The 25,428-nt window shown below is 56.5% G+C and overlaps 1 protein-coding gene across 12 annotated transcripts in view; it reads right to left on the minus strand.

Moving 5' to 3' along the window:
- CCDC33 (coiled-coil domain containing 33) overlaps nt 1-23,144 on the minus strand; it is a 91,924-nt gene extending 68,780 nt beyond the window's left edge. For all 12 annotated transcript variants that reach the window (XM_072951018.1, XM_072951017.1, XM_072951014.1 and 9 more), the window contains exons 1-3: nt 22,745-23,144; nt 16,842-17,005; nt 2,764-2,897 (exon numbers count right to left, since the gene is read on the minus strand). In XM_072951018.1, the coding sequence (XP_072807119.1) occupies nt 2,764-2,897; nt 16,842-17,005; nt 22,745-22,765 (319 nt within the window). In that variant the 5' untranslated portion in view covers nt 22,766-23,144. The remainder of the gene's footprint in view (nt 1-2,763; nt 2,898-16,841; nt 17,006-22,744) is intronic.
- Between the last annotated feature and the right edge of the window lie 2,284 nt (nt 23,145-25,428).

Consider the following 25,428-nt stretch of genomic DNA (forward strand, 5'->3'; position numbering starts at 1 on the left):
CACTATCTCTGCCTTGTAAATGTGGGCAATGGAGCTCAGAGAGGTTATAGTAACTTGATAAACATCACACAGCTAGTAAATGGCTGATGGAAAAGGCTGGATTTAGCGACCCTGAAGGCATCTTCCCACTCTGAAAGTTTAGGATTTGAGGAAGATGAGGAGATGGGGAAGGAGGAAATGAAGACCTGGATGGAGGAGAGAGGAAGGAAGAATGAGGGAGATGGAGAGGGGAAGGAGATAAAAGAGAGATCTAGAGAAGAACGGGAAAGGGAGAATAGGGCGGACGGGTGTACCTGAGGGAAACTCTTGGGTAGCCCCTTGCCCTCTGCCTCCCTTCTTAAGACAAGGACATTTCAGCACCAGGGACAGCTGCCGACACTGCAGGCTCACTGGGAGCACAGTGCCGCTGGGTCGCTTGGAGCTGGGTGGGTCATTTGGATGAGGGGGTGGAGGAGGAATCTGAGTCTTTGCTGATTACTCTTCCTTTCCTCCTTCCCTTCCCCCCACTTGCCAAAGTCCCTCAAGTACTGGCCATATGGGATTTATGCTCAAAGAGGAAAATGGGCACCAGAAGTAACTGAGGCTGCCTTGAAGAAACTAGAGGAAGGCAAGAGATTTGAAGTCTGAGAAGACCTGGTTTCTAGTACCAACACACCAACTTGCTTTGTGATCTTTAGCCAGTCACTTAACCTCTCTGAGCATCATGTTCCAGCTCTGCAAAATGTTAATATTTGAAAGAAGAAAAACTCTGTCCGTCTCCTAATAGTTGCTGTAGGGAGGGGAATATACTTTTCAACCTATAGAATTCTAAACAAATGCTCCTCGTAGCTGTCACCATTTTCCTTCTCATAAACCATCTGTAGTGCTTCATTCACTCACCCAGCCCTGAGCAGACTGAAAACACTCAGCTGGGGGATGCCAGTGCTTCCAGCCAAAGCTACAGCAGTAGCTGTGGAGGCTGCAGTCCCTCATGGCCACTACCCAAGGGCCCTGCGTCCCCAAATCCAGTTGGAATTTGCTGAGGGGAAATGCAAGAGGTGAGTGCCCTGCATTTTTCCCCTACCGCAATCTCTGGAGCTCTGTGTGGGCTCCAGCAGATGAGCTGTAACTGGGGGAGTGGACAGCCAGCCCTCCCTGTTCCTGTCTCCTTGCTACAAACACGCTTCATCAGCTTCTTCTCTGGGCACTGTGCCCCTCCGGCCTCCCACAGCTCCCTTTGTGTGGCCAACAAACCATTTCTGCCGCCAGCCTGCTTTGGCCCTGACACAGGACCCGGAACTCCCCTTTGCTTTTCATTAACACATCCTTGAGCTACCTCCCGCCCTTCCCCCACCTCTTGGCCTGGCCCTCATCTCCCCACCCCCACCGCAGACATCACCACAGCAACCGGTTCCAACCAGGTTCCAACCAGCATCCAGCTACTTCAATCTGCAAAGAGGCACCTGCCAATATTCCCTGCCTACCCATGAGGCCTCCCCACCCTCCTGTCCCGCCTGCAGTGAGTCCTGCTTCCCTCTCTGCTGCACAGATGGGCCCCAAGGCCACTGACTCATCACACCCTTTCCTGTAATCACTCCAGATGTGTAGAACCCAGGGCAGGATCACAGCCCAGGTCCACTCACCACAACCCCTAACTTCCTGTCAGCCACATAAATGTATACACACACACACATTCATGCATCGCCAGGCACACACCAGCTTCCAGATTAATCTGGATGCGCACATAACACAGTGTTGCAGCAAGACATGTACCTGCACACACACACGCGCACACACGCACACACAAACATGTATGCCTATAGGCAGTCACAAGCATGTACTCACGCACACAATGTTCACACACGTACATGAACCAGCACGCAGGTATTCACAAAGACATGCACACACAGGCGCACACGTGCATTTGCATGAAGTCCTAGGTCAATTTCTCCTGCTCTTTCATAGTTTCTCAACAGCTCCACCTATCCTTTTACAGGGGGAAAAAAATGAATCCTCGGGCTTGACCTAGAACTAGCCTCTCCTTTTACTGATGCTCCTCTTCACCCTTCAGTCTCTCCCCTTCCACTGTCTTTAGCAGCTGGCTTTCTGCTCTTAAATTGCCTTCAGTGTCAGAATTTGCCGAAACACGATGACTGGAAAGGCTTTTCATGGGTGGAGGAGTGAGAGCTGTAAGGCAGTTCCTGTGAGAGTGGCCCCCACCTCGGAAGCACGGAGACACTGCCGTCTGACAGTGGGCTGTGTCCGGGGGGACTAGGCAGGATAAGAAGCCGTTCCAGGGAAGCAGCTAGGGCTCAGGGGCTAAGGAATGAGAGCGTGGAATGCTGACCCTAGGTCCTCCACTTACGGATCACTTGAGTTTGAGCCTGTGGTTTAAGTTCCCCAAGCCTCGGTTTTCTCATTTAAGCAATGGGAGTAGCATTGTTCCTCCTGGAAGGGATGATCCAATGAGCAATGTGTGGGGATGTGCCAGGAAGCTATGATGTGCCGTTTCCGTGGGAGACGGTGGTAATAACAACCATGAAAATAATAACAACGGCCATAAAAACGATAAGCTTTCATTGTCTGGAAAATTCGTTTATGTGAAACAACCATTTTTCGAGCAGGCTGGGGAGATGAGGCGTGACGGCATTGCAATTTTTCCTTTGAAAGTGCTTTTAACTGAGCCCAAGGAGGTGCTCAGGTGGCTCCCAGCTGTGTCGAGAGGGCGGCTGGCTCCGCCCTGCACCCCACCCATGCACGCCAGCCCCATCTGCACCCCCTCACCTTCATGCCCCGAATCCTCAGCCTGGATCTCCACTTCGACTGTGTCTCCCCAGATGGGGGCTCTGGTGGGCTCTGAGGGCACAGATGTGACCGCCTTGGAGCTCTGGTTCTTCGCTTCCTCAGATGTGGTTTTCCTGGGAGGGGGAGGGGCAGGCTGAGTCAGCAGGAGGGTGCCCGGCCTGCTGCTCCTCCACCTCGGACTCCATTGTCCATAAATCTGAGCAAAGGGTGGACAAAGCGTGAAAAGCTGTCTCCCAGGCAGAGACAGGCAGGCCGTCCCACACCCAGAGGACACCAGGACTCTCTCCTCAGCTGCCCTGCCTGCCCAGGTGGCCACACTGTCTTGCTGGCCGCTGCTGAGGCCTTTGTGCGGGCTCAGGCCCCAGAGGCTGAGGTTGGGGGTAGGAGTGGACGTGGACGCCTTGCCTGTCTGACTTCCTGCCCCCGCCAGGTCAGGGCTCCCCAGCAGGCACCTGAGTGCAGAGACTCCCTGTCCTGACCCCCTTCTTGAGGTACCGTTCGGTGGGAGGAAACCTCTGGGCAGGGCAGCTGTGTGGAGCCCATCTGGCTGGTCTCTCCTGCAACCTTCATTTCCCTAAGCTTCTGGCCCAGCTCCCCTGGCTCTGAACCTTTTCAGTGGTGCACACGTGTGCCACTGCCTTCTGCAGCACCTGCTGTGTGCAGGCCCCAGGCTGGGCAGGGGCAGGGCAGGGGGTAGTGAGGGGTTTCCCGCCCGCGAGCCCTCAAGGTCGTGCCAGGCCAGGCTGTCTGAGGTGAGGTGGGAGCTTGGACCTTTTGCATCCCAGCACATCCCACAGGTATCTGGAATTAGCGTCCCTGAGATCCTAAGCCATCAAACAGTTCAGTGAGAGAGTTAGTATGTCTTCTGCTGAGAAGATTATTATCTCGGGGCTGTAAATGGCGCTGCTACTTTGACTGCAGCAATCACAGGTGGGAATCAGCTCGGAGAGCCTTTGTTGGGGGAGCCACGCCACACACTCGGTAGGGAGGCATTGTGCACAAATGGTATCCCAGGGTGGGAAGCATAGATGGCACTGTCACCAGCCCTTGGGCCCCATGACCAGATGTGCCCGAAGGGAGTGTAGGGCAGGCCGGCTGGCCCGGAAGCTCAGAGCCAGTGTGCTCCCTGTGTCAGGAGCCCCAGCCTGTGGTCCTTCCCAGCCTGGCCTCTCCCTCTTCTCCAGGAAGCCCTCTGGGACTCCCTGGCCTTCCCCGCTCCCTGTGTCCTCTCAACGTGAGTGACACAGTGGCCTGGATCTTTGCTTCCTAATTGTTACAGCCTGTGGACACCTGTTCTTGTAGGAGTCCTGCATCCATGCTCCAGGAGTCGACTAAAGACTCTCCCTCTGCTTCAGCAGAGAGGTTGTGTGGCGTGAGGGTGACAACAGGGTCCCTGGAGTCAGGAACCCTGAGTTCCAAACCCCAGCTCTGCCTGGTAAGTAGCTGAAAGATTCTGGACAAGGTACCTACCCTCACTGTACTTTACCTCCTTTGTCTGTGAAACAGGGATGGTGATGCAGGGTGTTGTGGGCAGGAAACGAATTAATGCGTAAATACTTGACACATTGTCAAGTACAAAGTGTTAATAGTAGCAGTAGTAGTAGTAGTAGTAATAACTTTAATTGCCCCTGGCCTAGTGTCTCCCTATCTTGACCTCAACTCTGGTCTGCAGCGGTGGGGGGGGGGGGCGTGCCTCTGGCACCTGTGACCAAAGCATGGAATGAGTGTAGGCTTTGGAGCCATGCCGAACGGGTTTTGCACCCACAGTTCTCTCCTGACCAGGTCACTGCCCCTCTCAGAGCCTCAGTTTCCTCTTCTCTAAGTCGTACCTCCCTCTGAGGGTGGTTATAAAGCTGGGAAGAAAGTATGTCCAATTCTGGCACACTGAAGGCCCCCATTCACGTTATTCCCTCATTTTTGATACAAAACAACCTGGGTGTCTCTCAGCATGAAGGGGAAAGGGGCACACAGAGGGAGGGCTGAGATGAGAAAGGGTGGGTCACCTGGAGAGATGAAGCCCCCCAGACTTGGTACCCATCCAGACAGCCGCTGCCTCCCCATGCCTGCGAAGTGGGCCCCTCTGGTCCAGGGGTGCGTGGGAGGGAGCCAGGCTGGAGAGAAGGCAGCAAGGCTGGCGGGGTAGTGGAGCCCAGCCTGCCCGCGCCTCCTCCGGTCCCTTCCTCCAGGCTCTGTGACCTCTGCTAACTGAGGGGTGCAACCTGGGTCCCTCCTCCTGCCACTCTGTGCTGTGGGTCTCCCTCCAACAGCGGCTCCTAAGGTCAGAGTCCTCAGAGCTCTCAGCAGCCTCCCACCAGCTCCCACCCCACCTGCTCTGTTTGCTCCCCTCGCCTCCCTTTCTCCAGGGCGTCAGGCTCCACAGAGCACCAGGGCAGGGCGGAGTGCAGCAGAGAGGCAGGCGGATGCATCACGTGGGGAGTGTTGCAGGGATGCATGTAAGGAGGAAGGAAGGCCTGCTACACCCAGACAGCAAACCTGCTCCTACAGGGCACACGGTGTTTGCATCCCTGGTGCACGGAGAGGACAGAACCAAGCTGTGAGCAATGGGCTTCAGTTGCAGCAGTGCAGGGACACAATTCAGGTGGGAACTCATGACCCAAGTTTGCCAGCCTCTCTTCCATCCTCCTGACATCTTTGGCTTCTTGTCCCCTCCCCTTCTCTACACAAGCTCCTGGGCACCTGGCGGGAGGAATTCCAAGTGGAAAGAGATGGGAAGGGCGGCGGACAAGGCCAAGGGAGCCTGCTGGTGCTCACTGTGCTCAAGCACAGTAAGAGTTAAGCAAGCACCTTTCTATCTCCCTCTCTCTCCACCCACCACCCACCCTCCTCCCCTCAGCACTCACCACAGAGGTTGGGCAGGGCTAGGTGACCCGAGAAGAAATAATTCCAGAGGGGTGAGGCCCCAGGGGAAGGAGGAAGGCTTTTAGCAAGTGGAGGGAGGCTGTCAGGGTAATGGCTTTTCCTGGCACGGCTGACTCCTCCGGGCCTCGACACTGTTCTAAATAAATGAGAGCTAGAAGGGTCCCTGATTCCTCACAGAACTGGAGAAGGGGACCAGCTCACTCCCTGTTCTCAGCCCTCCTTCTGTGCCCCTAGCTGGCACAGGAGAAGCTGAGTTCCGGGACCTCTCAGGCCCGATGGAGCTTAGGTCTCCCAGCGCAGTCTCGGAGCCCAGGGGGCCTCTCCAAGACCCGCCTCCTTACAGCCTCCTGAAAGCCTGAGATCCTGCCTCCCTGCCCCTAAAGCCCCGGCCTGGCTCTAGCAGCTGGGGCCTGTGGGGAGCTGCCTGCTCTCCTGGGGCTCACACTTAATCCAGCCAGGGAGGCAGGGCAGCCCCCCCACCCAGGGAGCCGTGGCTGGGCTCAGGGGCCCAGTGCAGTAGTCCTGGGTCCCACATGCAGGAAAGGCAAACGCCTCAATCTGGCCCGCCCCCCAGGGCGTCGAAGGGATGCGTGTGTTTGACAGGCTCCCGCCCGGCCCAGCACAACTGTGAGTGGGAGGGAAGAAGGACATAGCTTTCCTTCTGTGAGGTCAGAACTAAGAACGTGTTGTCTGGTTCCCAGAGGCCGCAGCTGTGAGTGGAGGTGAGCAGGGGAAAAGCACAGAATGTGGACGGAGGGAGAGAACAAGCCCCCGAGGTTCTCCCCGCCCGCCACCGTCCTCCGAATGCCCTCTAGGGCACACGCTTCCAGGGTGGAACCTGTGTGCCACTGTCCCTGTGACAGAAGTCTCCCCTGACCAGCCCCTCTCCTCTGGTTTCCCTCTCCCAGCACAAGGATGTGCATGCATGCGTGGGCACCTGCGCATGTGTGCGCACACGTGCACACACACACGCACGTGCACAGGCTGTCCCAGAGAGGCTTGTGTGCCACACTATACCCGGTCTCGGTACTCACCCCCCAGTCTACCAGCCGTCAAGCTGCCTCCATGGCCCCTAACCCCACCTCCTACACCTGCCTGCCCTCTCAGTCTTCCACATTCCTCAAAGCAGCAGAGCATGAACAACTGTCAAGGTCTGGTCTCCACCTGCGCAGGGCTTTGGAAGGATGCAGCCACCTGATTTGTCCTGAGTACCGATCCTAGGCCAGCCCCTGGGAGGGGAAAGGGGAGCACCCAAATTTGGGTCTATTCTGGCTGGGCAGACTTCTGAATCCTGAAAGACCAGAGGGATGTTCCCAGAAGCCCTGGGGGAGGAGGTGGTTGGGTAAATGGAGGGGGACATGACAGAGGGCAGAACCTTTAGGTGGAAGGGTGGTGGAACAAGGTCTTATGACCTTTGGACATGTCCCCCATAGCCCTGCTGCTCTCTCGCAGGGAGTTGGGGAAACAAGATTAAGATTCCTGCGAGCAGATGCCAGGTATGTCGTGACTGAGCCTTATTCTGTCCCGAGAAAGCAGGGCAGTTCCCCTCTGCCTGCACCCCCGTGCTGGTCTCTGAGCCGGGAAGGCCAGCCCTCCCCATCCTCCAGGCTTCCTGCTGCCCTGAAGGCCCAGTCCTGTGCCACAGGGACAGGAGAGGTAGCCTCTGCAGGCACGGTTGTCTGAACGGGCTGGTCAAAGGCTGGATTCTTGTGTTTCTGACACTGCCTGGGCTGGACAAGGGAGGGAAAGTTTCCTGGAGGAGTCAGGGCTTAAGTAGATGAAAAGGAGGTCCCTCCCAGCTGGAGGACAGGGCTTGAGGCTCTGAGGGGCCAGGAGCTCCTAGGAAGGTCTGGGGAGGGGCTGGCTGGCCGCCCCAGGGGTTGGGAGGAGGGGCTGGGGTAGTGAGGGAGGAGAGCACAGCTTGTGCTCCTTGACCTCCTTCCCTCTCCAGCCCTCTTCTCTCCACGCCCACGTGATCATCCTCTGAGGCCAGACAGGCAGGAGGGAAAAGCCCTTGTCCTCACATCTCTGGCCTTGGCCAAGCTCCCCTGGGATAGCTGGGCAAGAAGATGGGACCAGAGGCTCCACGAAGGAGCTGAGATCCAAGGCGGGAAACGTCTGGTCTGCAGCTCCCTTCTCTCGCCTCTCCCCCCTCACCAGGCAGCGGCCCATCCACAACACCCCCCACTCCACACTTGCCTCTCCCGCAGCCCCCGGTACACCTGGTCCTTGTGGGTTCTGAGCTCTTGGGAGGCTGCCACTTGAGGCATGAGCAGGGCTGTTATTCTCAGCAGAGTGATAGGCTCTCATCCTGAATTTCGTTTATTAATGGGATTCTAATGAACTATCACTAATCGCTGATGGGGCTACACCACCACAGGTGGGCCTCAATTTAGAGAACTGAGGGCATAAGGCGGGTGTGAACTGGAGGCCAGCCAGCTCCCCATCCACGTGGGCGTGGCTCCTCCCCTGCACTTTCCTGCCCGAGCAGGGACCACTTTGGAAATCAGGAACGGCACATTCCATGGACTCTGAGATGAGCTCTCTGGCAGAGGAAAAAAGTCTCCCCGTAAAACGAGAGTGCTGCTCCCCACATGCCCACCCACACCTCACCTGAGATAGCCCCACTGTTCTCGGGGGGCCCCTCATGGTCCACATGCACTCCCCCACCCAAGGGAGCGCAGGGAGGCGGCAGAGCAGGGGTAGCCTTTCCATATGGCCCAGTGGAAAACCACAGCCCACAGGGCTTTGTGACTGCAAAGTCAGACTCAGGCCCCAGTCTTTCAGCCACCGTCACACCCTCTGTCCTCTCCTCGGGGAAATGTCCTTGTTTTCAGAGAACACTTTTTTCTCTGTGGAGGAAGACGATGGTACAGGACCAAGAAGGAGCCCCATCCCGTGCCATCTGCCAGGCTTTGGAGGGTCCAGCCAAGGCCTACCCTGTGGCCTAGCTAGGAGCCACCTTCTTAGGCAAAGGAGAGAGGGCCCAGCTGTCAGTCAACACCATGGCCGTAGCAGATGGAATGACAGTCTCTATGGCAAGGGACAGGCCTGCGTGAGATAAATTCCACCCTGACTTGGGATCCTTCTCAGTGAGTTGCTCTGAACATCCCCTCTTCTGAGTACCCCGTTTCTCACGGATGCAGCCTTAGAGCAGGAGGAACGCGGGCAGACATACAGGTGAACTTCCCAACCTCAGAAGAACGATTTGAATCCTCTGACTCTGGTTCCTGGCCTAACTCGCAGGGCATTCAGTCCAAGTTCCGAGGTCTGGGGCATCTCAGGCACAGAGCCCTACCTCCTGCCCACTTCCCAAGACACAGCCTCCCTGAAGGGGCCTGGTACCCAGGTGCTCAGCCGCCTTCTGCCTTGGGAGACTGTGGGCACAGGACGAGTGAGTGAGTAGCGTGCATTCTCACCACTCCTCCTCCCCAGACTGTGAGCTCCTGGAGGACAGGGATCTATCTGCCTGTCACTGCTGCAGCTGCTCCCAGCTCCCAGCGTGGGCACAGTGGGGCCCAGCAAATGTTTGCTGAGTGAAGGAAGGACTGACAGATCCTTGGAAAATCATGTGGAGACAGAGCAGTCCTCCTCCCCAGCTCTGCTAGGCCAGCCCCCAGCCCGGACTGCTGGGACCCCATTTTAAACTGGCAGTTCCTCTGCACTGCCCTGGAAACAGCCCTCGGGCTGGGAGGAGGGTGCAGATTCCAAGTCCTAGCCCCAAAGCATCTCCTCAGTGGGAATGCGCCCCCTTGAGGCTCTGGGGACGTGAATCCTGGCCTCTCTGCCCAGCCAGGGGCCCTGTGGCTGGATCCTAGGTCTCCGTCTTCTGGCCACACTGACTGCCCCCAGCTGTAGTCATGGTCTGGCCCCCTCCAGGTCCTGCTTTTCTGACAACCACAGAACACCCTAGCATGCTCACGCCACCTCCCACAGGCCCTGGAACTGCCTGGGCAGTCAGAAAATGAGAGCCGGGGAGGGAGAGGGAGGGGACCGCCAGCCCCTCCCCTGCTCAGGGCCTGCTGCCTCTCTGTCCCCTTAGTTTGGGAGCAGGGAAGGGGGAGGCCAGAGCCTGTCCTCCCCATGGATAAAACCCCTCGGCCTTCTGAGCTTTCCCACGCCAGTCCCACTGAAGGCCAGAGAGACTGAATCAGCGTTCGGGCTCACGGGTTGTGGGTTTGAGTCCTGGCTCCACTGCCTACTGACTGTGTAGGCTAGTCCTTTGAACAACTCTGAGTTCGGCTCCTCCTGATAATGGCTCTCTGTAACTCACAGGTTCCTGGGTGGACATAAGCCCCAGAGGAGGGGATAAGGCCAGCTGAGGAAAGGCTGAGTCTGGGGTGGAGTGTACACTGACTGGTGGGTCCAGGGGCTGGAGCTCAGGAGAAAGGCCTGAGCTGGATGCAGACATTCTGTGGCTTTCAGGTTGGGGGTGGAGTCGGGTAACCCGGGGTGAGGGAGATCTCCTGGGAGAGCAGAGAGGCAGGGGGCAGTAGAGGACTGAGCAGGGAGCATGGACATTCCCAGGGCACAGGGAGGAAGGATCCCACAGAGGAGCGGGCAGAGAGAGACGAGGGAATCAGGGGAGGGGGTCCTGGAAGTGAAGAAAGGAGGGGCTTCAAGAAGGGGGGATGCCTCTAAGATTCGTACAAAGGACGTGCGGCCTTGGGGAGGTCACTGGCCCCTGGGGGACGAGCGCAGTCAGCGAAGCTGGACGCAGAGGTTGAGTCTGAGTGGGCTGAGGGTTCGGGAGGGGAAGACAACGAGGTGAGACCCAGACGTCCACCGGGTCAGAGGTGCCTGTTCTGCCTGCACAAGCTGATTTTTTTAGATTTCACACAGCAATCTGGATTTCTGACTTCTCTTGAAAAATTGAGAGAGCCGTCAACCTAAGTGTGCATTCCTCCCTCCGTGGCAGAATCAGCGGGAGGTGGCTGGGGGCTGGTCTCGAAGAGCCAGGGCCCTTGATTTTGCCGCAGTCCCTTCTGCTCTCTATTGCCTCAATGCCTACTGACTTCAGCGTTTATGTAACTGGCTTGGGCCCTGAAGGACTGACTGTGCCGTCGCTGGTGCCGTCCCTTCCGGAGGCTGTGTGTGTGTGTAGGAATGGCAGAGGACAGACACGGGGCAGAGCACAGAGGCAGTAGGAGCTGAATTGGAACCCGAGCCCCGGCTCCTTGCCCAGTGGCCTCCCTCCCTCTTTAACAGCTGCTTGACCATGGGGCCTGTGACTCTGAAGCTGGTGGGGTCCAGGCAAGGGGAGAGGGAAATCAGACCACGCCTGGAGCGGGTACCAAGCCTCCTGGCTGCTCATGATATCCTGGGAGGGACAAACAGCCCCATCAGCAGCTTTGTCCATGCTCAGAAATGGGTAGACCCGACAGCCTGTGTCTAATGCAGCGAGGACACCAGGAAGGCTTCCGCGGCCCGCCTCGCTGCCTGAAATCTCCCCATTCTCATGTGCTTCTCCAGGTTAGCGCTGCCCTCCGGGGCTGCTCTTCCAAGATTCCAGCACTCCTTGGGGAGAGCTCAGGCTTTCGGAGTCTGAATAAGTGTTCCAGGCAGGAGAAGGCCTCAGGGGCCCTGGGGTGGTGGTGATGGGGGAACATCTGGAAAGAATCCTGTGGCTTCAGTCTGCCTGGGGCTCTCAGGCCAACCTCCTTTTAAGCACTGAGGGCAGCTGTGTTTACAGCCCTGGGATATAGCTTTTGTTTTCACTGAACAAAAATTCTGAGGTTCTGAGCCTCGAGAGACTGACGTCATTTGGAGCAGGTGCGGGTAGGTCAGGCCACGCCGTAGGCTGGGGACCCTGTAGAGAAGATAAGACCCAGGATTCCCAGGGCCTTCTCTTCTACCACATCCCTCTCCCACCGGCTGGGAAGCAAGGAGCCATGGGCTCTGCTACAGCAAGTGGCCAGTGGCCGGATGGGGACAGTCATCTTCATCTGCTCCACTCCCACTGGCCAGCCATGCGATCTCAGTCAAGTCCCCTCACTGCCCTGGGCCTTGGCTTCCTTGGCTAGCAGGTGGGGCTGAAAGCTGCTTCCCACGGCTGCTGTGTGAGAGCCAGAGAGCGTGGAGGGCCGAGCTCTGCGCGAGCTCAGCCTGGGCCCTCATCAGGAAACAGGGGCTGCTTTGCTCCTGGGGCTGTCCCTCGACCACTGTCACTGGGAGTATCTATGTTCAGTGCAGCCCTCTGGCTGCTGAGACAAGCTCACAGGTCACCTGTGAGTCATGCGGGGCATCTACCCACTCCACCCAAATTCCTGCCTTCTGGGTCCCTTGGCCAAGGCCCACAGCCAGGCAGGGAAGGGGTGGGCAGTCGGGTCCCAGATGGGTATTCAGATTGGTCTCTGGATCTTCTCTGCAAGTCTGGGTTAGGACCCGGAGGCCAACTTCTCCTTCCAAGGGCAACAGCTGCATGAAGACTGAGGCAGGGAGTGAGGTGGAAAGAGCTTTTGGGTTCTGGAATCCTCGATCCTGGCTTAGGTACCCACTAGCTCTGTGACTTTGGGCAAGTCACAGAAATGCTCTGAGCCTCAGTAGCCTCATGTGTAAAATGGGCACAGAATGTTACCTAGCTCACAGGACCAAGGGATGATTAAGTGATGTGAAACACACACACATATATTCCTAGCACATTTGACAGGTATATGGTAGACACTTGAAAAACATAGCCTTCTTTAATCTTCCTCTCTTACTAGAACCTTAGACAATTGTCCTATTTTCAGTACCTTTAGTTACTCACCAGGGTCAGTCTGAGACTACGGTCAGGGTCAGGGATCAGTGTGTGACCAGGGTCAGTCTCAGTCTGGGGCCAGGGTAAGGGCTCTCAGACTCATCCAAGAACACCAAAGATCCCCTGAGCATGACTTAACTGGCCTGATATGTGCCCTGCCCCCTTCCCCCACCTGGGCCAAGCCTGCCCTATGTGCAGAGGAAGCAGCCCTTCCCGTCCCAGCACTGACTCTGTCCCTGCTCATTAGCTCTGGGCAGCAGGCGGTCAGAGAAGCAGCTGCCAACTGGCAGCCCAGCCACCCAGCCTTGGCCAAGGGTCAGAACCTCACAGGCCACCTCCTGGCTGGCCCCTTCCCCACGCTCACCTGCTGGGGTACTCCCCACCTGTCAGGGCCACTGCCTTCCTGGTCCCCGCTGTGCTCTGACTGGCAGGTCTCTCTGTGCCAAGCTGGGAGGCAGGTGCTGGGCACTGCTCAGGCCCCAGAGCCTTGAGCCAGGCCCAGACTGGCAGGAAAGACCTTACGCTTGGCCACTGGCCCAGCAGACCTCGGTGTGGGATCTGTTAGGCAGTACAACTGGGGTTCTCAATGCCTCTAAAGACTAAGACTTTCCCAGGCCAGAGCACAAACCAGCCCAGCAAGCCTGAAACAGCATGGAGGCCAAGCCTTACATCCTGGCCATGGGAAAGCCAGGACTCAGAAAGGGGGCAGAGACTGGCCTGAGGTCACACAGGGAATCAGGGACCACGGGCTAGCTCTGGGTCTTTTCCTGATCCCATATTGGCTGCTCTCCACTGCCCCGCGGCTTTCTTCTGCTAGATGGACTCACGTGCCCACTGTGACCGCTTCTCAGGATCCCCCCTCTCCTCGTGTCATGCCTGAGGCCTGCCAGCACCTCCCACTGCCTTGGCGCCACCATGTCTTCAGCCTTGTGGGGCAGGTTCCCAGGTGAGGTATTCAGGCATTGAGAGGCAAAGTAACTTTCCTAAAGTCAGAGCACACTCAAAACAGGACCAGATTCATTCATTCAACTATTATTTATGGAGAGCTTCGTATGTTTCAGAGACTGCGCTGGAAGTAGGGAGAGAATGCTGAGGGAACTGGACCCAGTGATTGCTTGCACAACTAGTGGGGCACGATGGGGAGAGGCACTGATGAGGAATAAGCCAAGAGTCACATAAAAGCCCATAAAACACAAAAAACTGCAGCTGCAACACTGGAGAAGGACACAATCCCGTGGGGGCATAGAATGGGGGAAGATTTGGTCTGGTCTGGGAGGTCAGGGAGGGCTTCCTTGAGGAGGTGATGGCTGAGCTGAGATCCAAAGTGGGAGGGAAGAGGGTCTGCTCAGAGAATTGAGAAATGTTTGTCCATCTGGTGTGGCTGGAACAGAGAGGGAGGTGGGGGGTCATGCTGCTGGGGAGTGGGAGGGGGCGACAAAGACCCAACCATGTTGGGCCTAGAATCCTCTACTCTGGGAGCAATTAGAAGCCATTGGAGGGTTCAAAGAACGTGCTCCTTTAGTACTATGGCACCAAGGTATCGAATGGTAATCTGCCTTTGAAGGGGGCTTGAAGGGGGGCAATATTAGATGCACCAAGAGCAGAATAGCGCAGGAACTTAAGGCAGCAGAGCTGGCAGACAGAAGCAGCCAAACTCAAGACAGAGGAATTGGTACAACTTGGCAATGGACTGGACTGGGGCGAAAGAGTGTGATTACTGACGTCAGGATGGTAATGAGATCACATGAAGAGAGACTGCAGAGAAACAAGAGGGACCTAGGGTTGACACCTGGGACTGGCCAACATGTAATGCCGGGTAGAGGAGATAAAGAGGAGATAAAGATGAAAGAAAGTAAGAGTAGGGCATCCTGGAAGCCAAGAAACGAAAAGGTTTCCAACAGAACAAGTGGTCATGAGGGGCTGATGCCACTGAGGGATCACAAAAGATGAGATATGCATCGGACAGAGAGCTAGCCATGGTGATCACTGGTGACTTTAAAGAAAGCTATTTCAGTGGAGAAGTGGGGTCAGATTGGAAGCAAGTCAATGCCTCAGATGGAAAGAGGCAGAACCAACCACAAGATGAGCCAAGCAGACCTGCTGGTCTGGCACAGTAGCCACTGAAGGACACACTCTGCAGCTAGACTGGCTCAAGGCTAATGGTGGAGGGAAGTGGATACGCCCCAAACTAGGGAGGCCCCGTCTTTGGACCTGACCATCTTCTGCTTTTCCCTAATGGGTTGAGTGAGTGAATGGCTTTGGGGCACTCTCAGGCTGCCCCTCCCCATGGGCCTGTCTTCTGGGGGTGAAACAACCCAGAGAGGAGGGTGGAGCTAGGCAGAGACTGGAATCTCCGGGATCCCACCCCAATCCTAGGTGAAACAATGCGGATGGCAGAGAGTCGGCCACCGCGCCAGGGGACCGAGCTGAGGGCACCAGAAAACAGAGGCAACAGAAAGATGAGAAGACATGTTTTGAAAGAATATGAAATTATCTATATATATGTTCTTTAATATAAGAGTTAATATTATTTAATATATATTAAATATATAATATACTTTTTAAGCATTGAAGTAGCCGCGGTGAGAAAAGCGAGGACGGGGGCAGGCTTGCTGACGCCTGCTGTGTGCTTTGCTGCCCTGTATTTGGAATCAGACATGGGGGTGGGTATCATGTCATATTCTTTCCAGGGTTTAGGGCTTCTGAGGGTCTCGGTCCTCCCTCTGGGGTTCCTGCCTGGGGCTGGGGGCTCGCACTGAAAGCCCCTTTCAGGTCCCGACAGCTGGGTCGTCTTTCTCAGAAGCCTCCCTTCTGCTTTCATTTGCATCTCATTAGCACCTCCAAGAGCTGGTGGCATTCAGCCGCCTGGAGCCCCAGAACGCAGGCTGCAGGCTCGCCCAGGCCCTGCTCCCTGCCCCCTCCCTGGGTGGAGATGGGTGCAGTGATGTGCTCCCCACCCCAACCCTGCACCTCCCACACCCCTCACCCTGGCTCAGCAGCTTGGCTCCTGCTGCGCGTTTCCATGGCAACCGGGTGATGGCGCAGGTCGCGGTGCCTGTTGAGGAGCCACAGCCGCCCAACTCCCCGCCCCACGGCCCAGGCTGGATTGGTGATAGGCAGGGCCTCAATCTCCCGAGATGATCGGCGATAATTGGTTTATGGAAATAAGTGAGGGGAGAAGGCGAGCTCCCTACCAAGCCTGCTCTCTGCCACCTGTCCTTCCTCACCAAGGAAATGGAGCTGGGGGAGGGGAGGGCCGGGAAGCTGGGCACTGGAAATGGGGCAAGTGTTTCACCTGTTGGGCTCCAGCACACCATCTATCCCCCTTTCACTGTGTGGGTATGCGTTTGGGGGAGAGTGTTATCATGGTAACCCAGGGTGTTTGCCTCAGTGCTCCTTGACCCCTAAGCCTGTACTCAGGCCTATATTGGGCACATTGCTGAGGAAATGGAGGAGACATGGGATCTGTCCTCAGGAGCCCCAGTCTGGGGGGCACAGGAGCAGCACATACTTTATTTATATTAAGTATGTCAGACCAGTGTTGCCACTGCTGTGAGGCTCAACTCGGGTGGCTGCCTGGAGGAGGAGGCTCATGAGCGAGGCCTTAAAGGTGGGATTTCAGTAGATATTGGCGCAGGCACTCCCCAAAAGGAAATGCGGGCAAAGCCTGCAGGGAGGCACTGAATGTTGCTGGTATTGGTGAAGAAAGGGAGGTGCAGGTAGCTTGGGGTGAGGCCCTAATGGCTCCCGATGCCTACAGGAGGGGCTGAGGGATGGCAAGCTTGTGCACAGTGCTTTATAATCAAGACTGAGCAGATGTCCAACATCCATACAGAAGGTTGGCTGGATGGAGACTCTGTCACCCCTTGATGCTCTTCCAGAAGAAGTGGGCAGAGGACACGGCTTGGCAGGCCTGGCTTGGACACTCGGCTGTGAGAAGTGTATACACTGACTACAGCTGGCTGGAGGGCTCAGAGGATCAGAACTAGGGAAGCCCCCATGGTGGAAGTGACTGGAGAAGTGGTGGGGGCCAAGGAGGAGGATGGTTGTGAGGATCCTGCCCCAGGATTGGGCATGATAAGATGGGGCACCCAGAGGCTAGCAGAGGCCTTCTCCTTCCTTTGACCATCACCCCGCACTGAGCCCAGCCCAGGCCTCTGCATCCGGGGGCTCTGCCCCTCTGAGGTCCGTTCATGGCCAAGCCCGGTCAGCTAGCTGTGGGATAGAGTGGCTCTTCTCTCCTTCCCCAGCCCTTGCAGCAGGGAGGCCTCACATCCGCAGGGCCCACAGCTCCCGTGTGGTTCACATTTGGCTTTCCCCTCTGCGTATCACAGTCCCAGCCCCGAACCTCTGGCTACTCATATTCCAAATGTCCATACTCTGGTTTCTGCTCCATCCTGGACACCAACCCTGCCTCCATTCCCAGCCAGCTACTTACACTATCACATAGGGCCACGGCTCAGAGCCATCCTTGCAGGCAGGCAGATTGGTGGCTCCATGGAGAGTAACCGTGATGACCTCCTTATTAGAGGGAGCCAGGTGGCTGACAACAGAGTCCACATTCTGGGAGGTATTCTGGGCTTCCTCTGGGCCCTCGGTCACCTGTGGAGAAAATCAGGGCTGAGTGGCCTCTTACAGTGTGGTCACCTCTCTTTACAGCCTTCCTGTAACTCTAGCCCCATCACAGCTCCCCTCCAAGTGGCTGTCTCCCCCTGTCATCCCATACCTAGTCTGGAACTACAGGGGCAGTCGCCTTTGACCCCATTTTCTCCCCACCTGGGCCCCATACTCCACATCTCACCATCTCCCTCTTGCCTCCCCTAGCCCTGGGTCATCACTTCCTGCGGAACAAGACAGGCCATCTCACCTTTCAAGTCCTGTCCCGCCTCTAAGCCTTGCCTTTGCTGGGTAGCCTTGCCTGTAATTTCTGTAATGCCTGCTTCTGAGGTTCTAGCAATCGGCCCTCTTTGCTCTCTCCTGTAACCGTAGCCCAGTCTATCTGTCACATCAGGTTCCTCCTGTGCACAGCACTTTATAGTTTACAAAGCTTATATCCACATCCATGGAGTCACCCAAAGCATTAATTGAGATGAATGAATGTCTCTGTCCCAAATGCTTCATCCATCTTCAACCCAGAGAACCCTGCGGACCAGGGAGGAGGAGGAGAGGTGCCTGCCTGCGCACCGGCCTCCCACACTGGTTGCCCCAAGCAGACACGTGCAGGGGCTCAACAGCTCAGCAGCTCCTGGATTCACAAGCCAAGACGGCAAGCAGAAGCCTGAGCCCACGCAGCAAAGTGGAAGGGGACGGAGCGAGCTCCCCGAGGCCCGGGTCAGGCTGACTCCGGAGGCAGTGGAGAGTCGGGGGGGTGGCAGAATCCGGCCTTTGGTGGTAAGGCAGGGAGGGGTGTGGACAGGGGTTTGCTGTGGTTAGGGCGTTCTGTCTTCCTCCTGCACTGGCTGGCTGGCTCTCACTCACTCTCAGAGCCTGGAATTGACACAGTTGACCCAGTTTAAGCCTCAGCTGGCAGAAGGCCACCCCCACCTTTTGTTCCTCCTGCTGATTAATCAGGACTACGTGAGAGGCCACAGAGGGGCTCTCCTGGCCCTGAGAGAGGAGCAGTGGGCCTCCTCCCTGAGGGGGCCACTGGGGGCTCACCCTCTTATCCGGAAGCTTGGCCTGTCAGATCCTGCATTCCAGGGCAGGCCCCGGAAGAGGTGAGACAGTCCTCAGAGGCCCAGAGAAGAGTGAGGGCCTGGTCCTCGGCAGGCTTTGTGCTGGTGGCAGCCCAAGCGGGTTGGGTCCCCTAGCTCTGTCCTGATGAGCACTGAGTGTCAGGAGGGCTGGGTTTAAACCAGCTCTGCCTTTCACCACACAGGACCCAAAGCCAGCTGTGTTCTGAGAGTCAGTGTCCCCAGTGGGACAGTGGGTACTTGGGCCAGCCTGTCTGGAACTTGCCCTGCTTCCTGTGTGAGGGCCCAGATTCCCAGTACATTGCTCGCCCTGTAAGTCTGGGGGGTCCTGGCTCCTAGAAGCCTCTGAGCAGGGGGAAAGGGAAAGGCTTTTTCTGGCTATCACTTTATTTAGCTCTCATGACAGAAGTGTGGGGTGACCATGAGTATGAGCCCCATGCTACTCCAACCTGTCAGCTTTACCTTCAGACCACATCTAGACGCCTTACACCATCTCCACTCGGGTCCAAGACACGAGATTTCTGGACTTGCTCCTCATCGCTTTCTTGTTTCCACCCTGGCCCTCCCCCCGCCCCGCCCCATCTCACAGAACAGCCAGCGTGATCCTCTACAGACTTCAGTCAGACCAGATCCCTTCCTGCAGTCGCTCCCCGTCTCGCTCAGAGCGTCACCGTGGCCTATAAGGACGACACGCTCTGACCCAGCAAACCGACCTCGTTCCATCCCTGGGCCCCTGGTCCACTAGCGGGCCTTCTCGTGGTTTCTCGCGCCCACCAGGCTGGCTCTTGCCCCCGGGCTCTGCCCTGGCTCTCTGCCCTGGCGTCCCTTCTGCCTGGACTGCTCTTCCCTCCACACCCACCGCTGGGGCTCCCTCACTTCCTGCACATCCGCTCTATCAGAAAGGCCCTCCTGGTACGGGTTGTGGTCTTTGCCTAACAAGATGACTACCTAGGGGGTGAGAGAGAACATCACCCCCTTCCCCAGCCCCAGAAGTGCCAGCCCTACAGAGACACTCCTTCCCTTCCTCTGAATGAAGAGCCCCTTCCTGCAGGACCCAGCAGGAGCTGCCACCATCTGCAGTGGTGTTGAGAGTTACCCCTCCCCCCTCCCCTATTCCTCTGCCAGCCCAGGCAGGGTGGGAGGAGGCGGGGGGAGGTCAGTACTCAGAAGGAAGCCCTGTCAAGTAGAGGAGGGAAGGAAGAAAAATAGCCGCAGAGCCACCCCTACCCTCACAGATCAGAGATGCTGCCTTCCCAGTGTTCCACCCTCACTGTACACCCCATAACCCACTCATTCCCCAGCAGGTCTGATCTCCTGGTTTGGTGATACAGGAGCAAGACCAACAGACTAGGGGTCGAGAGATCTAGGTTTCGGCCCAGCTCTGCCCCCCAACCCTCTGAGCCTTAATTTTCCCACCTGGTCAATGAGGATATTTGGAACAGATTGTAATTCAATCTTCCCAATAATTGGCCTGAGTTTCCTGCAGTGAGGTCAGGAGAGGTGACTAATGTTCCTCCCACTCCCAGATTCCCAAAAGCCACCTAAGATGGTAGCCCCAACCCCCTGGCTGCTGTCACGAACTCCCTAGAGCCCCAGGAGTGAGGAGCCAGCAGCATGGCAGTTGCCCAAAGACTCCCACTGACTCCCTGGCAGCCCCAGAGTCTAACCAGGCACCTCTCAGGCCAGGCCATGAGTGTGCCTCCTCTAGGTCCTCGACATCCTCTGTATCCTCCCTGTCCTCTGGGCCTCCCCTCCGGGACAGCCTTCCTGGAAACAAGGCTTGCAGAGGGGTTGGCAGGAACTGCTCGTGCTTCACTTTTGGGCGTGAGGCCAGCTGCCAGGCTGGTGCCTCCTGGCGAGGCCTGCAGGCATGTGCCTGCTGGGCAGGCTGGGCCCAGGGCCAGGGAGGCCTGAGGCCAAGTAGGAGGCCTGGAGAGGGGACAGCGGGCCAACCTTTCTGCCTTTCCCTCTTTTCTGTCTATGTCTTGAAGGGAATCTGCAGGCTTTTCTCAGACATGTGCCTGCATCAGGACCAATGTCCTCCCAACTGCCAGCCCTTCCTGGGCCTACACTGGAGACTCTGTCAGGGAATAGAAAATGCACATGCTGGGTTCCGTGTGGGGAAGCGAACTGTGAGTGATGACGAAACTAAGTCTCAGGTCCTGCAAACCTATCTGTGGGGATGAGATGAGTCCTAGGGAGGGAATTCACTTCCCCTCAGTACACTGCCTGTAGGCCAGGAGCAGAGCTGGATTCTTACTCACCATGGGCTTGCTCCCTGTTAACTTGCCCAATGCTGCCAGGGTGCAGAAACCAGAGGGCAGCATTTCCAGGCAGGGGTCTGGCTGGTTGACTACTGCCAAAGACCACGCTGCCGGTGCTGGGGGCCGGGTTGTGAGAACCCAAGCTTGCCTGATTCCACAGCACAGCTCTCAGCTGCTCCACTGGGGCCTGGCATGTGGGCAGGCTCAGAAGTGGCTAATTCCAATGTCTTACCGTCCAGACAGTCTGCCTCCCCTCAGTAAGCCAGGATTAGTTGGCAGATGTCCCGAGGGACCTGTGACTGCCCATCACTTAGGGCATTTGGGGATGTGTTTGGTGGGGGGAGGGGACAGGGCAGGGGTAGGAAGATTGCACCGCAGTGAAGGAGTTAATGGCCTGTTCCATTCAGCTCCCAGGGCAGGGGCTTAACTTGGTTCCCGTGGAGAGAGAGACGGAAGGAGACGACTGCTCCGCGTGCCCTGGCCACTCTGCCCCAGCAATCTGGGAGGCCATGGGAAGCAAGGAAGCCCAGTTCCACCCTCCAGAATGTCCCTGGATCTGCAAGTGATGCCAGCCAGAGAGGCTCTGCTGGGGCCAGAGGAGGGGGCACTGGGCTGGGAGGAATGGGGTCTGGCTGCCCCTCATCAGTCATTTGGGCTGATTCACTCCAGGGGCCTCTGTTTCCCGCTGTATCACTGAGTTTTAACTAGTCCCTCATGTTCCTTCTTGTTTCAGCATCTAAACTTACCTGGGAGCTACGACAGCCATGGCGAGGCCCTTTTCTAGGCGAGGAAGCAGGCTCAGGGACACATAGCCCTCACACCAAAGCACACAGCTGAGCTGGCGGGGCCTGGGCCCGAAATGGAACCAGGGCCACCCGCCTCCACTTCCTGCTGAGTCTGCTCTGTTCTCACCAGCCGTTCTCTGGGTGTGACATGCTTTCTCTAGGTCACAACGTATACACTCCTGGGCTCATAACCCAAGGGGCCGGGACCAGCAGATGGTACCAGTAACAGGAATTGTGGTGTTTGGAGCAGAAGAGGTTTCTCAGAAGGACATAGAAATCAAAAATCATGAAGAAAAGGACTGATAGATTTGATTACATCAAAATCCATACCAACTTCCATAATGGTCCAAAATTCACCACAACACACAGAAAAGACAAACGGGAGGAAATGTTTGCAGTATATAGAAAAGGACAGATATCCCTAATACACAAAGAGCACTGAAGCCGATGAACATTACCATAACACAAAAAGATGTGATTGGAGGATTCACAAATGAAAAAATACTATGTAATATTAATATGTAATACGTAATTAAGTACATTATGAGCATCCTTATAGAAGATTCTACCCAGCTACCAAAAATGTTTCCCAAAGCTATGAATCAAATAAAACAAATCTAGCTCCTCAGGGAGTCCATGCACACTCCTTGGATCCCCAAATCCAGCTAGGGTGGGCATGTGGGAAGGAGCTTTGGGGATCAGTTGACAGCTTAAGGCCCCCAAGTCTGGTCCCTGCTCACCCTGTGTGTGACAGAGTGTCTGGCATTCCAGGAGGCTTAAAGGGGGAAGGTGGAGTCAGGAGGAGGAGCCAGATGTGGGTAGACACACCAAAGTCAAAGGTAATCAGGTAGAAACCACACTGGGGCCCGGGTACCCTTAGCTGTTGGGTTTGTTTGACCTAAGAATGTAACCACAAAGAGGGTGTTCCCAAGGCAGCAAGTACCACAGGAGGGCGTGAGCTCAGCCTTGTCAGTCGGCGGAAGCGGGGGTCGTGCTGCTCTGTCACAGCTATGTATTAGGTACATGCTACAGAACAGTGCTAGGCAGCTGGGGATACAGCAGTGATCGAAGCAGACAAAACCCCCTTCTCTCTGGGCATTGGAGCATCTGTGGCCTGAGGCAGAGGGCTGGGCCAGGGCTGGGAGAGGGTGGAACAGCGGGGCGTGGGCACTGCCAGGGCGGCAGCCTGGGAATCTCCTGGCAGATCTTGGAGGAGGATGGTAGGCCATCGTGGTGGGCTCTCTGAGCCTCGTGACCCCCAGCAACAAGAAGGCAAAAACTCCTTTCCAGGCTGGGTGGCGGTGCTATCCCCAGATCAAGCTTCATTTCTCTCTGGGTCACAGGGATATGGGCAGAAATCACCAGGTTGAGCTGATCACACCTGCGAGCATGCTGCATCTCAGACCCTACGTGGCCCAGGAGTGTAGGACACCTCACTAGGAAGAGCTACAGAGACCACCTTCTTCCCCATTTCACAGCTGTGAAAACTGAGGCCCAGAGAAAGGAAGCTTCTGTCATGATTCAGGAGCAAACAAAACAAGGGACTTCGAAGGAGAGATGAGCTCACGCAAGTGCATGGCATATGCCCCCAGGCCTCACCTTTTTCTTTTTCCGTCCCATCCTCTTGGAGGCAGGAATGTTTGGCCTTGTTAAACAATCCTGGGGGCCAGTACCTGGTATTGATGGATGATCAGTCCTGCCCAAACAGCTGGCCTGGGTGCCTTGGAGTCTTTGAGGGTGACTGGCAGTATGGAGTGTCAATGTGGTCTCAGAGGTGCCAGACACTGGCTCTGGGACCTGGACAGGGGAAACTGGAGGGGCGGGGGATGTGCAGGGGTCTGGAGCTTTCTCAGCAGGGAGACATTCTGTGAGAGGAGGTGCCTTGGGGGCTCTGGGCCATGGCCAGCTGGGCAGGAGTCAGCAGCTGGGCAATTGGCTCTTGGCACCCCTGGAAGGTAAAGATGGGGTAGCCCTCTCTCTGCCCAGACCTGGAAAAGCAGTGAGCTTTTCCACCCAGTTGGGTCACCTGGGAAACACTGTGTGACATCACAGGGCAGGACAGAAGCCACACAGATACAGTGTCAGGTGCAGCATGGGGGGTCAGAAGCCCTTCCCCCATTCCTGGAGTTCTCCAGCATTCAGTCCTCATCCTTCCTGCTCTTGGTACCCCAAACTGGTGAAAAGATTCACCAGCTGCCCTCTGCGTTCAGCCACATGCTGACCACTGCAGGAAAGGAGGAGCCCCAGAGGCTGCCTGCAAGGAAGTTGCAACTTGGTTGGTAAAACAGCAATTTCTATTAATGACTCTGCAAGCATCCTGCCCTGGATGTCGGCAGTCTTTTGTTCGCTTAATAATAATAAACACAAAGTTCAGGAGAATGGTTTCCTCTTTGAGGGTGGGTGGGAAGATGGAAGAGAATGGGGAGTAGGTAGGTGTGTTATTGTAATGTTGTGTCTTAGACTGGGTGGTCAGTTAACGGCTGTTCATTATATTATTAAAAATAATATTGATAAATAACTAAAGAGGGCAACAATGTATGGGTCAACAATGGTCCTAGGGTATGGACCAAAGATTATGACTAATCCAATTCTGAGCTCCATAAGCAATTATTATAGAGATAGCAATTCTTTTTACTGAGCACCTATTACATGCCAGGCATGGTTCTAAGTGCTTTTATGTGTGGTGAGGTGGCAGAATGAGGAGCGACTGGCCCCTGACCTGGGGTGTGGTCTGCTTCATGGGGAGCTGAGGTCTAAACTGGCCTCAAAGGTTGGATAGGAATCCTGAGCTAGCAAAGGTGAGATGTGGGGTACTGGGTGGAGCTGAGAGGTGTCTGGAAGACCCTTGCAGTCTGCCTCATTCCTCTCCCAGCTGTTTTAGACCCCATTCTGAGGGTTCTCCCCAATTTCCTTGGTTCGGGGACCAAGAGGAGAGCCATCCTAGCAACAGGGGACAGGAGTCTATTGCTCTGCCGAGGCCTCCTCGTCCCGTGACCCCTGAGTCCAGAGACAGAGGGGCAGGGACGACGTGCTTCTCCCCAGTTTCAAGACAGAAAAAGTGAGGACTCACTTGTGATTAGAACTGAAAGGACCAGCCAAGGTCACCCAGATGGTTGGAGGTGGAAGCCGTGAGTCTCAATGTCAGTTTTCTCCCCTCCCCGGCCTGGGCTAGCACTGTCACAATCCAGCACACGTGGAGGAGGTCTCAGTGGATGGCTCCCAGTCTCCCTCGGGCACCACTCCTTCCACTCAGTCCCAAAGGCTTCAAGGCAAGTTGTGATGGGGGGAGGGGACCAGCACTACTCCAGTGCCCACAGGGGCCATTTGTGGCTCAGGTCAGGGACCTGCAGCAGGGCTGGGAGAGGACAGAAGGGCTCTTAGAGAGCAAACATTTGGGAGGCACTGGCTCTCATGGCTATGCTCTTGCCACAACACCTTCTAAAATTCTGCACTCAAGCCACTTTTCCTGCCTCACTCTGGCCCCTACCCTTCCCTGCAGCCACTCCCAGTGCCCACGCAGCCTCCCTAGGGCTGCCCCTGGTCTCTGGGCTCTCACCTAGCTGCCCTACTAGCAGCTGAGCTTGCTGCTGCTGCAGCCCCCAGCCCGTTGGCCTTCCGGCCTGGGAAGAAGATAATGCAATTGGACGCTGGTTCCAGGCCGTCTGGCTCCAGAGCGCTAGTGAACCCTGAGCCCTGCATGCTCAGCAGCCCCCAGAAGGAGGGCCTTCCCACCGCCTCACTAGCTGGCTGCCCAGCCCCCTGGACCGAGGGCCCCTGGGACACGCACTCCTGGGCTACACTAACCCCCGCCCCAACAGCTTACTCCTCAGCAGCCTGGGAATGGGTGTGGCCTTCTGATTTAACAGCACCAAGAGCCGCCCCCAAGTCCCCAACCCAGCTACTCTCCCTGCCTCCCAGCTGCTCTACCTGCCTCATTCTCCTTTCCCAGCAAGGGGAGCTCCAAGCCCCCAGCCAAGGGAAATGAGCCTACTCCCCGACTGTCCAGAGGGCCTTCTGCCCCCCTGCCCAGGGGCCAGCCCCAAGCTTTAATGACTCAGGGAGATTCCACTGTGAGGGGAAGCAGGTAATGACTGATCTCACAGCTAATAGGTAACCTTACCCCGCCCGCTCCCCCCAGGAGAGAACACTTAGAGCTGCATCATTTGGTGGGTCCAGGGGTTAAACACAGCCATTAAGGGAGCCCACAACCGCTGAGCTGCATCTGAGGCTGGCTCTTGGGGAAGGAGGGCTCTGTTTCCTCCCCTGGCTTTGCGCTGGGCTTG

The sequence above is a fragment of the Vicugna pacos genome, chromosome 27 (genome assembly GCF_048564905.1).
Source record: "Vicugna pacos chromosome 27, VicPac4, whole genome shotgun sequence".
Classification (NCBI taxonomy): domain Eukaryota; kingdom Metazoa; phylum Chordata; class Mammalia; order Artiodactyla; family Camelidae; genus Vicugna; species Vicugna pacos.